Consider the following 14,761-nt stretch of genomic DNA (forward strand, 5'->3'; position numbering starts at 1 on the left):
CTTGTAAGAGCCTGGGCCGTCTCTTGCAAAAAACGTGTTGTTCGCGTTCATTCATCCAGAGTGGACAAGACAACAAGAGCATCTCATTTTCTTTCTCTAAAGGAACGCGATTTCAACCATACAATATTTCCATCTGTTTCTCCCTAACCATTGTTGTCTTGATGTATGTACAATCACCACCACATGCATTGCCATGCAAGCATTCTAATCATGTACTCATAATGTTCCAACGAATCTTCTGTAACAAATTGTGTGTATGTTTCTGTTTGTGAAGACGCCAAACGTCTCGCCACTCCGATGGACGATGAACACACGTGTTTGGAAGAGACGGCGTCAGGCTCTTACAATCTCAGAAATTCTTTAGTCACTTTGTCGTAAGTTTTGCACAGTTTTATATTAGCCGTTACATAAAGTTTTATATATGAAAATGTGTGCAATTTCATGTAGAATACAACAAAAAATAATTCATGGTTGTAGCTTTTATCAATTTTGACATATTTTCATATAAATCATGATATGTCCCAAATTTTCAACCTTCGGTCAACTTTGACTCGACTGAAATGGTCGAAAAATGCAATTGTAAGCTAAAACTCTTACATTCTAGTAATATTCAATCATTTACCTTCATTTTGCAACAAACAGGAAGTCTCTAGCACAATATTTCGATTTATGGTGAATTTTTGAAAAAACTTTTTTTTATGTCCGCACGTCACGAATTCATGCATCATTTTGTGATAATATTTTCTCTGAGTTGCTTTGATTGTTTTACAATTTGTTATATACCAAAATCATCGCAATTTAGTGTACAATACAATGAAAAAAAAAAATAACTCATTAGCTTTAACCGTTTTGCTCACAGAGCGATTTGTATACAATTATATATGAAATTTTTTTTTGCGCTGTCGTATATTCCAATATTTATATATGATAATGATATCTTTTTTCATTTCAGATGGTTGCATACTAAACTTCAGGCAATGAGAAAAAAAGGAGCCATAAATGAACTTTTAATCTTAAAAACTAAGCGTGCTGTGATTTTTTAAAAAAACTTTCTTTCCGCTTCGGCGCTAACTCCCAAACCCCGCCAGCATACGGCAGACACTTTTGTAAATAGAGGCTCGGCGTTTAAGGGTTAAGGCATAACATTTTAAAAGATCCATGGAAAAGATGCATATTCATTATGTTGATGTTTGTATAATACGATATGTGAATACAGAGTACAGTATAAGGTAGGTTAGGCTACCGTATATGTATACAATATACCATAGTGTAGGCTAAGCTAATTCTTGTGTTATTCAATTTCTCTTTTTATTGAATTATCATAAGTCACTCTGCATGAACCTCCAGAATTAGCTGATATTAATAATTACTCTGTCATGTGTGCATAGAGTATACTTTATAGTATAGGGTAGGCTACCATATGTGTAAACATGGTACCGAATACCCTAGTGTGGGCTAGGCTATATTCGAGATACGTTTTTCCCAACAAATGATGGGTTTTTTGGAACCTAACCCCATCGTAAGTAGGATACTATCAAAATAGGCAGTTCCAAGTGTTTTTAGAAGGGTTCTAAGTACTTGAAGGTTTCATCTATTCGCCGGGGGGGTGCGGTACGCATCCCCTGCGAGTACGGGGGGTTTACTGTATACAGTGAACTCCTCATATTCGCGGGGGATGCGTCCCACACACCCCCGCAAATAGCTAAAATCCGCGAATACTTAAAACCCCTCTAAAAACACTTAAAACTGCCTATTTTGATAGTTTAAACACAGAAAAACCCTGTAAAAATGCATATACCTGAGTATTTTAATAGTTTTATCACAAAAAGTGCATTTATTCATGAAAATTATATGAAAATACAGTAATTAGTGAATATTTCTCAGTGAAAAATACTGCGAATGGGCGAATTTTCCGTGAATAATGGCTAGATATGTTCCACAGAGAAACCCGCAAATGTGTGAGTCCGCGAATCATGAGAACGCGAATATGGGGGGTTTACTGTAGGTACATTTTTAGATTATAATGTCTGTATTTCCACTGACATCTACAATTACCTTTAGGACTGAAATTAAGAACACTGTTATTTTACTGACATCAATGTATCTCCCTTAATTTTTGCAGCCTCATGTAATTCCTAAAGTATATCATTTTGGATTTTTTGTGTGTGTAAAACTTTCCATGGCTGACTTCCTTATGGGTGTGACTCTGTACATTACTGTAAAAATAAATTGCCTGAGGGTTTTCCTTTTATCTTCTATTTATATATTTTTCTGACATAACGGTGGAATACACTGACTTATCACAACACAAGCCCTTAAGACTCCCCATTACATTGCTTATACTAACCTTCAAAGCATTCATGCGTGCAGAAAAATGTGGTGTTTTCAGCATTCTTATAATCATTTTAAGTCTCAAGTCATTTGTATACTGCACTTCATCTGGCCATAAGGATACACACAACATTCGTACAGCTTCAAGGAGCTCGTAGCAGGAGCCAATTTTCTGAAATGCATACATCCAAATATAGTAAAACAGTCTGAAAAAAAATTTGATTAAGAAAATTTTTTTACAAAATTGTTTGCTCCGACATGATATAACCACCATCAGTCCTTTATATTAGCAGTAACTACCATCAGGGAGAAGGGAATAACTGCCTGCCCAGATGTAAACATTCCAGTGTGCTTTTGGGTGTCATGCGTTGCAGACATGTTTTGGATCTCTCTGCCTGACCGTCATTAAGCTCTTTATTACCCCGGTGGAATCTTTCTGTATTTTTGTGTATACTGTATATATTACGTGTTTGATATTTATTAATATACAAACCCACGATTTGTGATAGCCTTGCATAGGCCGTCGTTCCACTGCATCTGTCTTGGGTTTGACGGTCAAAGGCATATTTAGAGGGGCATAATAGATAGGTTCTCTTCCTGTAGCCCTTTATTTAGATACTGAAGGTGTTCCCCTGTACGTTCGGATATATTAGATTGTGACATAACATCTTCGCCCCCCTTCACTGATCGGGACGCAACAAGTGCACTCCCCTTCTTGGGCTCCCACCCTCCGTATGCTGAGTGTTGTTTTTGCCGCCTGCACTATGGAGAGTTGCAGGGGGTGGGGGGAGGTTGTGGGCGTCGTCGGTAAGTTTTGCTTCCACGGTGCCCTTGGTGACCTCCCCTCCTTCCTTCTCTCTCCCTGTAGGTTCTTCTTTTATCTCTCCTCCACGAGAGATCTCTCTCCTTCACCCTCTTCGCTTACTCGTTGGGCAAAGACTGTTGGCGGGGGTGGACAAGGGAGGTTGGGTGACCTCCTCTCGCTGCATAGTGTAGTTCCTCTCGGAATGAGAGGAGTCTGCCTCTATTAATCGTCTTTGTTTTTTCTTTCAGGTTGACAGTGAGCATCGTAGGCACAGCAGTAGTTGGCTGGATATCTCAGTTGGGATATCTTTGCCTGAAGGAGTCCCGACATTCATACAGTGTTTGCTTCGGGATTGACCCTTGGTTGGAATGGCATAGATCCACATCGGGATCGTTCCGACTCTGTTCCCACCAATGTGGATCGGTTGCTGTCATTCTGGCCTTCATGTATGCTGTGGCACTGCCTCTGGTGTATTTGTGGTCCATCTGCTCCCGCTGTTTCCTGTGTTATTGCTCCTGTTGACTCGGCAACAAGTCTCTGGGCAGCTCCTCCTGGTCTCCTTCCGCAGCCGCCCTGATTGTTCCTGTTGCTGCTGGTGACGTTCATGTGATGTTCCTGGCTGTTGCTCTAGCTCCTGCCTTCTGAACTGCTTCCGTAGCTCTGCATCGGCTGTCCTGATCGAGCCTGCTGCTTCTCCTGGTGGTTGTGTCCTGGGCCGCTTCCATTGTGATTCTGACGAGCTGCCCTGGAGGTTACGATGTTTCATGTCCACCATCCTGCAGAAGATGTCGGAGTGAAGGTGAAGGAAGTCGCCCTGTGGAGGTAACCGCTGTCTTCTTCAGCTTATCTATGATTTCGTCTACTGCTGCCTCTTCCCTTCCTCTCCCGAGGTTTGAGGGGGTCCCAGGAAACCGGATAGACTTCCGTCGGCCAAAGGAGAGGAAGGCTGCTTCTCCCTTGATGCCCTTTGGACGTCTAGGGGCTGCCTCCTTCCGAAGAGGCAGTGGGTCTCTCGTTGGCTCTTCCCGACCTTCAGGTTTCGGAACCGATTCGCATACCCATGGGTTTTGTGTTTCGGGAGCAGCGGGTGTGCAGACCTAGGTTTGCGCTCCCGTTCCCGGTCCTAGACGTTACACCTCTAAGACGGGTGCTGCTTTGGGCACTTGTTCATGAGCCGATCCAAGTGCAAGAGATTCTGTGGAATATCAAGTATCCTGACCTGGTCTGGAGAGTATTCTCCCTGGCCCAGTTCGGGAGCAAAGCGAGAGAAAGAACCGAGGCACCCAGGTGTCTCAGCTCTTCCTAACAGAACTACAAGTGCTCCCCAATTGCTTACCAGGGCTTGGTCAGGTTCCCAGCCTGGTGTCTCAATCCTATCGGTTTGAACACCAGAGGAAGCAGGGAAGAGGTTCCCTTCGGGAGTCCTGCGAGACTTCTAAGGGCCTGCCTCTTTTCTGGGAGTCAGATTTCTCTTGTTGGCTCTTCCCGCCCTTGGGCGGGAACCAATTCGCATTCTCCTCTAGGGCCTAGTGTTTCTGGGGCTGTGAGAGCACGGCCTTGGGAGGCCACACCCTCATTGCCAGCCTTAGAAGTACGCATCTAACACTGGTTCTGTGCCTGGCTCTTTTCGATTTCTTAAGAAACTGAAAGCAGCTGCTCCCCATTTTTGGGAGTCTCGTAGGTCGCTCGGATACTATGAATCACGAGCGCAATCCTGGCGAGAGGCGCAGGACGAGAGAAAGTGCTGAGACCTTGGTGTCTTGGTACCGAGAAGCCCAGGTGGCTCGATATTGCCAGCCAGCTACTTCGGTTGCTTGGCCAGGTTTCATCCTCGTGTTTTGAACTTTAGGGTTCAAGCATGCAGGATAGCAGACACAGAATTCCCCTTTGAACTTCTTCTCGAGGGGCCTTGGCCTCAAAGGAGTTTAGAATTCAGGAAATTAGCATTAGTTCACAGCAGAGGAGTTCTGTCCTGTCCGGTTCCGATTGCATTCACATGATCAGCTCGGTTCGGCTTAGCTTGCTCGCCCCGCCCAGCCCTGGTCACGGTCATGAGACTGGCTTGGCTTGGCTCAGACCGCTTGCCTCCCAGTCCACCGCTTACCACTCAGTCTGCATCGCATTCACATGATCGGCTTGGCTTGGCCCCGCTCAGTTTTTCCGAATCGGGTTCTCGGCACTGTTCGAGTGAACTTTCTGCTCTTCCCAGGAAAGCACTTTGCCATGTCACAAGCACTCTTCTTCCCCCATGTGGCAATAACCTCCTTTGGTTGATTATCGCTCACGGTCCGCCTCCTCTGCTGGTCTTACTGGCAGGACAGGTAGGGGTACTCTTTCTCCTCACCTGTTCTCTTTTCCTCTCGGTTGTTCCAAGAGGCGCAAAGCAAACAGAGAGAGCTCCGATGAATTTGTCTTTTTTTGGAGTTTGGCTGCCTGGCATGCTTTTGGTGTCGGTCCCCAAATTGTCTCACAGTACAACCAGGTAGCCGAGGGAGTTTCTTGGGATCTGTCAAGGTCTCCCTCCAGAGAGAGAGGTACAGGAGTTTCATGCTTCGGAAGCAGCGGGGTGTCTTCCTTTTCAAGTTGCAATCACCCTCGTTTCTCGGAGAACTTTGCGCTGATTCGTTGGTGTGAGGATCCCTAGGACAGGATTGCGGCTCCCCTAATGCATAATCTTCATCTCTCGCAACCCTTGCAGCTCCTGAAGGGGTCGAGAGTTTTGGGGGCCGCTGCGGTCCTTGCTTGTATGAGCGTTCTCAACCAGATGAATACTTTTCTTTGGACATGGAGTTCATTCAGGTCAAGACACCAAGCTCCTCCCCTGCCTCGACAGAGTACGAATTCTTCTTGCCTCGGAAGGGTCTTGCTGACTGCAGGTTGTTCTGACTCTGCTTCATCCGGACTGGGTTCTCTCTGTTTCTCCTTACCGCAAAGGGTATTCTCTTCTGCAATGAGAGGCGGCGATCTTGGAGGACACTTGCTGGTTTCCTCCTGGCAGTCTCCTGATGGATCCACGATCCTTCACTTTTAGGTTTTCTCTTCTCGGAGAAGACCATTCCTGGAGTGAACCTTCCCTTATGGATACTGGTCCTGTCCAGGGGTGGGCCTTCCTACACCAGGCAGCAATCTGTGGGCAATTCTGGTGCTAAGAAGAAGGACTTTGTCCAAATTTGGATCTACAGTTTTGTAAGTCCTGAGTTGGCTTGACCCTTAGGAAAGAGACCTTTGCTCGGTTCTGCCTTTCTCTTTCAGAGATTTGCCAGATACTGCAGTAATCAAGGTTTGTACCAGGGTACTACCTTGTCCTTTGGACAATGGCCAAGACCTTTGGGTCTTAGTCATCTGGCCTTGACCTTAAGTTCAAGCCAGCCCTCCTCAACTCCTAAGAAGTCCTACGCTTCGGAAGAAGATTGCAGAAACACATAGCCCTCTTCTTTCCTTCTGGGAAAGTGCACATAACTGTGTCTCTTTCCACCCTCTTTTCCATGAGGAAGGAGGGCAGAAGGGAAGAGGGAAAGGAGTATCGACTGGGCAGAAGTTCCCCTACTGCAGATGCCTGCATGAAATGATACTTGTTGAGTCTCTGGACCTAGCAGCGACACTGCCGAGACCTGGGAATGGATTCCTTCAGGAGAAGTATCTATTTCCCTTGGGTCTTGGCAATTCTTTTCATCAAATTTCCATCCTGCTTCCTCTCCCGTGCTCCCAATTCGGGAAATGCCAGCTGGGCTAGGGTTAATCATCTCGGTATCCTGTCATCTTGCAGAAGCTTCCCCATGGTGGAGAATGAAGGAGGTCTGCTTCCAGTCCTCCATCCTTCTTTCCTCTTCGAACTATGAGGAAAGAGTTAGGCTAATGCTTGATTGAGGGAACCTTTGAATATCCTTGCATATTCTCCTCACGTCATGTGTCTACTCCCAGATTCACCGATCGAGGAATAGGCGCACACCTGTAAGACTTTGTCTTGAAGGTGTGTGACCGAGACGATTAGCACCTTCTCATCAACATCCTGAACTCAAGGCAGCTTTTGGTCATCCCAAAATTCAGGATGAGTTTTGCGACACTTAGTGGTTTCGTTGAACAACAAAACCACAGTAGTGGCATATGTCGACAAACAAGAGGGAATCGTTTTTTCCTCCTGTTTCATCTGTCGACATTTGCAGGTACTTGAGTGTTCTATAGTGCACCTGATAGCTCAATTAGCCACATACATTCCCGGTGGGGATGTATTGGTAGGCGAGCTTGGCCTCGGGTTTGAGTGATCGGGACGGAACATGCTCTTCACTCTTTCCTTCACGAAGATTCACGAAGAGACTGCTCGACTGAGAGATCCCTACTGCCTTTATGTTTGCCTCCCGGCACAACAAAGCCGGTAGTTTTCCTCACTCTTTCGTACCAGACCCAAGGGACACTGTGGTGAGGCATGCTGCCTTTTTGGGAAACATCGATATCTTTATTTCTCCCGCCATATTTTTCTGTTTCCCTAGGGGTTCACAAGCATTGCTCACCCCCAGTTACAGGCAAATGCTGGAAAACTTCTCCTTTCACCTGACCTGATAGCTCTGTTTCTGAGGCATCGAGAAATGTTCTCCTTGACCAAACCTCCTGTAGCAGCTACACAAGAAGCAGTTCTTCAGGCAGTACATCCCTGTGTGTTCAGGACTGGGAGACTTTCCAGCTTTCCTTGTAAGCTTAGGCTTCTCGCCAAGTGGCAACAGATATAGCTGAACATCTCTTGAAGTCCTCTGCAACACTGTTACAGGGACTGGATCCATCTTTGCTGCTTGGCGTCGTTGATGGAACTTCTCAGGCCAGAGACGCTCTTCAAGTCTGGACTTCCTCGTCTTCTCTGCCGTGGGTTGCTTCTCTCTGTTTCAGTTGTGAAGAACGTAGGGCCTTGCAACCGAGTCTCCTATATGAAGTAGCCTTTTTCTCCTCAGTTGAGATTTACCTACTAATGCGAGGCTTCTTTGGTCTTGCTGTCCCAGGAAACTGTTCCCTGGGTGGCATGTGACTCTACTTTAGGGTTCCTGTCTCATGCTCTGCACGTGCCCTTATGAGAGTCGTCAGACAGAGATGTGCCGTCTTAGGACCATCTCTCATCTCCCTCCGGCCTTGGCACAGAAGATGGAGGAACAGGTGAAGGGGATCAATTCCTCAAATCCTTCTCGGATGTCGTAAGTGGACTCCGAATCCATCAGCATCTTTTGTTATGCTTGAGTCCTTCTTGTTCCCCTCCTCCTTGGACTGTGTATTGATGATCTAGATCAATCGTTACTTTGTCCTATAAGGGAGCTGCGGTACTTTCCGAAAAGGCTCAACACTCCTAACCTGGATGTAGTCGACTTTTTTGCAAGTATTATCTCTCCCAAGGAAGGCAAGTATTATCTCTCCCAAGGAAGAAGTGTCTAGGACACATCTTTCTCCTGGCTTCGTGAAGCGATCGAAGGAGGTACTCAGCAGCTGGCGACAACAATATCGGTACTTTCCACCCAAGAGCTCAAGAAGTCAATGGCTTGATCCATCCCTCACATTCTGGAAGTTTCTGTTGGTCTGGAAGCAAGATGTGGTCTCATAGACCACACTCTTGTCTTCTTCCTTTGGTCTTACCCACAGGCCCTTGAAACCTTTTTTCCCTGGCCCTGTGGTGGGTGCTCAACAAGTTGTGTTTTCTTACCTGGCTCCTTCAAGAGGACGAGTAGCATCTTGCCTAAGGTGTTGGTTCTGGAAGTGAGAAGGATACCAAGAGTGACTGGCCTCAACTCCTCCTCCTTCCTCGTCCTCCTACTTCTCCACCTTCGAGATGAGAATAGGACTTGAACTGACACTTGCTAGGTCTGGTGTCTGATGCAATAAGACTACACAAGAAGCAACTCCACTCCTTCCTCTAGCAAGGTGAGGAAGGAGAGACTTACAGATAGGGTTTTCCTTACTGTCTCCGACTCTTAAGATTCTTCCCAGCCTATTTCGTATGAGTTACCTTTCCTAACTCATGCGAAAAGTTCCAGTATCTGACATTTGATCTTGCAGTTCCTACACTCCAATCAGTAAGTCAGAGGCACAGTACTCCTCGCTCTTTCGACCAGGAGTAGCAGCCCAGGTGCGCAGAACTCCAGTCAGTTCAAGAGACTCACTCAGATTCCTCCCTCCAAACAGTGAGTCTTTCTAATGTAAAGGACTGATGGTTTTTACATGGTGTCAAAACAAATCACAATTTTTAAAAGTAAATTGTATTTTTCCTAACTATACAAACCTGAGGTCCTTTACATTACATCTTTACGCCCGCCTCATGCCACCCCTCAACCCCTCAATCTGAACCTGGGCTGAAAGGCAAACTGGAATGTTTACATTCCGGCAGGTGGGTATTCCTGCTTATCTGAAGGTAGTTACTGCCTAACCACCTTGTTCAGGAGTTTAACATCTGTGTCCAGCTTTGCCGTAAGTAATTCCAAATGTAAAGGGCCTCAGGTTTGTATACCTGCATTAAATTTTGAGTGTTATTTTACAATGATTAAATTTTATATATTATTATGGGGGCCTTTATGGGGATTACATTTCTTCCTTTATACAACATATACAGTACTCTGATTTGGCAAGCTTTCAAAAAAATTAAATTCTCAACGACAGGTGCACTTACCAGAAGCTTTTGCTTCCTAGTGTTCACTACCGTACCTGACATTTGAGCTGTTTTTCTTCTAAATTTGCAACATAGTTCAGTGCTTGGGTGACTGCTGGTTGAAGAATTGGACATACAATTCCTTTAATTAAAAACCGGGCACACTGTCCAATTGGAAGCAGAAGTGCTGCCATCTGTCCTGCATCTAGCTGATCTTGAGAGGCAAAGCGATCAGCTATGAGTTCAAAACCACCTCTGTTTCCAAAAATATTAATGAGGTCTATCAACCAGCCATAAGATTCCTGAAACAAGAAGTGTCTTCATTTAACTTCCTAGAAAAATACACAAAATGAAATCCATATGTCAATCCGTTATAAAAATCTTTATACACATTGATATTAAGTCCACCAGACAAATTCACTCATTCAAAAACTGACACTGGAATGATCCAGAAGTATTTATCTAGTTTCTCTATTCAAAACACATACCAACTGTGAAGTAGATTCAGCATAAGCTTTTTCTCCAACAAGGTCGGACGGGCGGTGTTTGTTTTTTTGATTCCATTCACATTCAGAGTCCAAGGCCTGTAAACAAGAAGGAAATTTACTCAAGCATTAAATGTATAATGTCTAATTCAATATATAAAGAATAAAAGTTAAAACATATACTGTAGTACCTTGTGATATTTCTTGTATTCAACCAATTATAATTCTAAACAATGTCATTTAATAGGAAAATGACATTTTTATGATAAAATCTCATTTTTTAAAAGTAAAATACATTTTTCCTAACATACAAACCCGAGGTCCTTTACTTATATGGGGGTTACTTTTGGCGAAAGCTGAACTGGCTACTAAAGACTTAACAAGGCGGTGCAGTAGTATAACTACCGGCCAGGTAGTTGGGAGGTTGCAGTGGGGGACCCACGCTACCTCCCGCCTGGCGTCACGCATTCACTTTGCTTTCTGGCCTAGGGCAGATTGTGGGGAGGCTGAAGTGGGTAACCTGAGTAGAGGACCTTGGGTTTGTATGTTAGGAAAAATGCATTTTACTTTTTAAAAATGCGATTTGTTCCTGCACAAATACAAACCCTTGGTCCTTTACTTATATGGGGACTCATGATTCGGTGGGAGGAATCTGAGTGCAAGTCTCTGAACGAATGGAAGTTCAACCACACCTTTTTTCCTCCTGGGGTAAGAGCCAGGAGGACATAGCCACTGGACCGTGACCACTGGTATGTGAACTGAAGTGTCACAAGCCAGTCTACTAGAGCGACCCTGCTGTGACGAAGTTACGGTATGTAAGCGAACACACAGCAAAGGTAAAAGAGACAGAGAACCTACCCCAGCCACAGAATAGGTGATCTGAGGACGTCAGGGACTAAGGACCAAAATGAAGAATGGGTTTGTAATTAGCCTGCAACCCCTTCCCCACCTTGTAAGGGAAGGAGGGGACTTCACATCTAATGTGTACCTGAAAGGCAATAAAGATTAGGATACTCAAGTCATGAAACTCACCTGCATCTGACGTCTGGTTCAGCTTGTACGGCCCAAACTCTCTGCCCGAAGGAAGAAGCCAGATGAAGGGGAGGAAGAGAGAGCCAGTCACTCACCTTTCATGCCCAATCAAGCACGTACAACAGACAAGATACAGCACTGTCCTGTACAGGAGCTGGGTAAGTTACACAACTTGTTGAGCAGCCACCACTGGTCCCAAGGAGAAGGTATCCAAGGACCTATGGGTAATGTCCCTTAGGTAAAAAGAGGCGAACGTGGTCTGGCGTGACCACACCTGTCCTTAGTACCTGCTAAACCGACAGGTTCTTCTTGAATGCTAAAGCAGGTGCAATCCCCGTGAAAGACTCAAATCGAGTGTCAGGGACCACTGGATTCTGTGTCTTCGCTACGAACTCCGGGACGAACTCGAGCATCACCGATGCCCATCCCCTTGAGTGTTTAACTGCAAAAGAGATTCCCTGTAGTTCACTAATCCTCTTCGCCAATGCCAGGGCAAGCAAGAAGACGGTCTTAGGAGTAAGATCCCTGCCTGTGGCTTTTCGTAGTGGCTTGTATGGGGCATGAGTCAGGCTCCACAAAACGAGAGACACATCCCACTCAGGGGTCTTGAGTTCCCTGGGAGGGCAAGACCGTTCGAAGCTACTCATTAGCAATGATATCTCCAGGGAGGACGAGATATCAATGCCTTTCAACTTCAGGACCAGTGCTAAAGCAGCTCTGTATCCCTTTACCGCTGAAACTGATAGGAGCTTCTCTTGATGAAGATAGACGCTACCTGCTGAAGAGTGGCTCCGACCGGAGAATAACCCCATCTACGACACCAACCACAGAAGACAGCCCACTTTCCCTGGTAAACCGCTGAGGAAGACTTCCTGAGGTATCCTACCATCTCTGTCACTGCTCGGCGAGAAAAGCCTCTTGCTCGCAAGAGACGGTGGATAACCTCCAGGCGAGAAGCGACTGGGAGGCCACGGCCTGGTGGTACCGTTCTACATGCAGCTGATGTAGAAGATTGTGCCAGAGGGGAAGCTCTCTCATAGTCTCGGAAAGCAGAGCCAGTAGGTCTGGATACCAAGCGGCCTCGGGTCACTTGGGAGCCACCAGGATCATTCGTAGATTCGTCAACACCAGGACTCGACCGAGAACTGGACAAATCAGACAGAACGGGGGAAAGGCATACACCTCGAGGTTGTCCTATGAGTGTTGGAAGGCATCTTCTGCAGCTGGCCATGGGTCCGGTAACGACGGAGAAAAAGGTTGGAAGCTTCCTGTTGTACCAGGTGGCGAACAGATCCACTACTGGATGCCCCCACAGGTCGAAGAGCCTGTCTGCCACGCTCTGGTGAAGGGACCACTCGGATCCCACCACCTGATCCCGAACGAGGCATGTGCGCCAGAACGTTCCTCTTGCCTGGGATGTATCTGGCTGACAGCTCCACAGAGTGGGCTACTGCCCACTCATGCACCTGCACCGTCAGCATGTGGAGAGCTCGAGAGACAAGTCCCCCTTGCTTGTTGATGTATGCCACTAGGGTCGTGTTGTCACTCATCAACACCACAGAGTGTCCCATCAGACGGTCCTGGAAATACTGAAGGGCTAAAAAAGCTGCCTTCATCTCCAGGACGTTGATGTGAAGGCGCTTGTCGTGATGGTCCCACATGCCTGAAGTCAGCAACTCCTCCAGGTGTGCATCCCAGCCATCCTTCAATGCGTCTGTGAAGAGCAGCATGTCCGGAGGCCAAGAGGACAGGTGCATCCCTATGCAGAGGTTCCTGTCATCCAACAACCAGTCGAGATCGTCCCTCACCTCCTGAGAGATGGGTACGAGAACCGACTGGGGCTCCCGAGACTGATCCCAGAAGTCCCTCAGTCTCCACTGGAGAGACCAAAGGTGGAGCCGACTGTGCGGTACGAGCTCCTCCAATGACGACAGGTGACCGATCACGACTTGCCACTGTTGAGCTGGCTGTTCCTGCCTCGACAGGAACTGCCTTGCCACCTTCCTGAACATGCTGATGCGAGCCTTTGAGGGAAAGACTGCCTGCTGCCATATCGATCAACATGCCCAGATACTGAGTCCTCTGTTTGGGAATGAGATCCGACTTCCCAAAGTTGATCACGATACCCAGCTCGCAACACAACTCGGGGAGGCGAACTCTGTCCTGTAGCAACTGCAAGCGTGAGTTTGCCAAGACTAACCAATCGTTGGGATACCTCAGAAGACGTATCCCAGGCTGACACCAGGGTGAACACTCGTGTGAACACCTCTGGAGCGGTCGAAAGCCCGAAACATAGTACCCTGAATTGGTAGACCACTTCTCCGAGGACAAAGCGAAAGTACCGACGAGAGGATAGATGAACCGGTACCTGGAAGTACGCGTTCATCAAGTCCACCGTCAGCATGAAGTCATCCTCCCTGATGGCTGACAGTACCATGCACACCGACTCCATCTTGAACCGAGTCTGGCGAACGAAACGATTCGGGGGAGAGAGGTTGATTACTGGCCTCCACCTGCTGGAAGCTTTCTCCACGAGAAAGATCCTGCTGTAGAAGCCAGGAGATCGATCCTCGACGACTTCGATGGCTCCCTTGTTCAACATAGTTTCGACCTCCCGAAGTAGGGCCCCTCTCCTCTGGGGGTCTTGAAGGTAAGAGGGGAACTGGACCGGTATGTCAGTGAGGGGAGGCGGCGACTCGAAGGGTAGAGAATATCCCTCCCGAAGGACATTCACTACCCAGGTCTCCGCTCTGTATCGCTGCCAAGTTGCCCAGTGGCATGATAGGCAGCCCCCCACCAACGGCAGCATATGAGGGGCTCGCCGTCCCTAGTGAGCTCCTCCCCTCTTCTTCTTTGCACTACCTTTCCTCTTGGGGGGGATAGGTTGGCGAAAGGGACCCAGCGGTTCCTTCCGTGGGGGAGAAGAAGTAGTCTGGACTTTTCCTTGAGCGCCCGTCGAAGCACCAGACTTCTTCGGGGCTGAGGTGCTAGCCTGGCTCACTGTCCGGGCCGCAGGACGAGACGGCTGCACGACACCTTTCGTCGCTGCCTGGTGGACAAGACGGTCGCGCTCGTCGGCCTTCCTCTTGTCCACTGCAGCATCCACTTCTCCTCTGGGGAAGAGGGAGGTGGTGTCCAGAATTGGTCCATTGTGCAGGAAGACTGCAGCTTCGGCGCCCACTGATCTGTAGATTCGGGACAACGCCGCATCCCGTCTCTTCAGTACCAGGTTTGCCCACAGGTTGGGCTGTAAAAGAGATGGCCTTTCCACCCGACTGGCAAAGACTCCTGAAGGTCGGGTCTTCGTTCTGAGAGCCAGATGAAGACGCGATCCTCGACAACGCGAAGGCCCAGTTGTCGAGCCAGGAGATCGCCTGGAGAGTACGGACCCCTCATGATCTCAACCCGCGGTGGAGTGTCGAGAGAGGGCCTAGACAAACTTACTTGTCTGGGCAAGCGACCGTCTTGACTATCAGGGGACAGCCTCCGCAC

At 47.3% G+C, this 14,761-nt stretch overlaps 1 protein-coding gene across 4 annotated transcripts in view; it reads right to left on the reverse strand.

The window, feature by feature from the left end:
• LOC136832815 (ubiquitin carboxyl-terminal hydrolase 24-like) overlaps positions 1 to 14,761 on the reverse strand; it is a 374,979-nt gene that overhangs the window by 332,245 nt on the left and 27,973 nt on the right. For all 4 annotated transcript variants that reach the window (XM_067094450.1, XM_067094436.1, XM_067094461.1 and 1 more), the window contains exons 4-6: positions 10,241 to 10,336; positions 9,809 to 10,054; positions 2,348 to 2,503 (exon numbers count right to left, since the gene is read on the reverse strand). In XM_067094450.1, the coding sequence (XP_066950551.1) occupies positions 2,348 to 2,503; positions 9,809 to 10,054; positions 10,241 to 10,336 (498 nt within the window). The remainder of the gene's footprint in view (positions 1 to 2,347; positions 2,504 to 9,808; positions 10,055 to 10,240; positions 10,337 to 14,761) is intronic.

This window comes from Macrobrachium rosenbergii, chromosome 4 (assembly GCF_040412425.1).
Source record: "Macrobrachium rosenbergii isolate ZJJX-2024 chromosome 4, ASM4041242v1, whole genome shotgun sequence".
Taxonomy (NCBI): Eukaryota; Metazoa; Arthropoda; class Malacostraca; order Decapoda; family Palaemonidae; genus Macrobrachium; species Macrobrachium rosenbergii.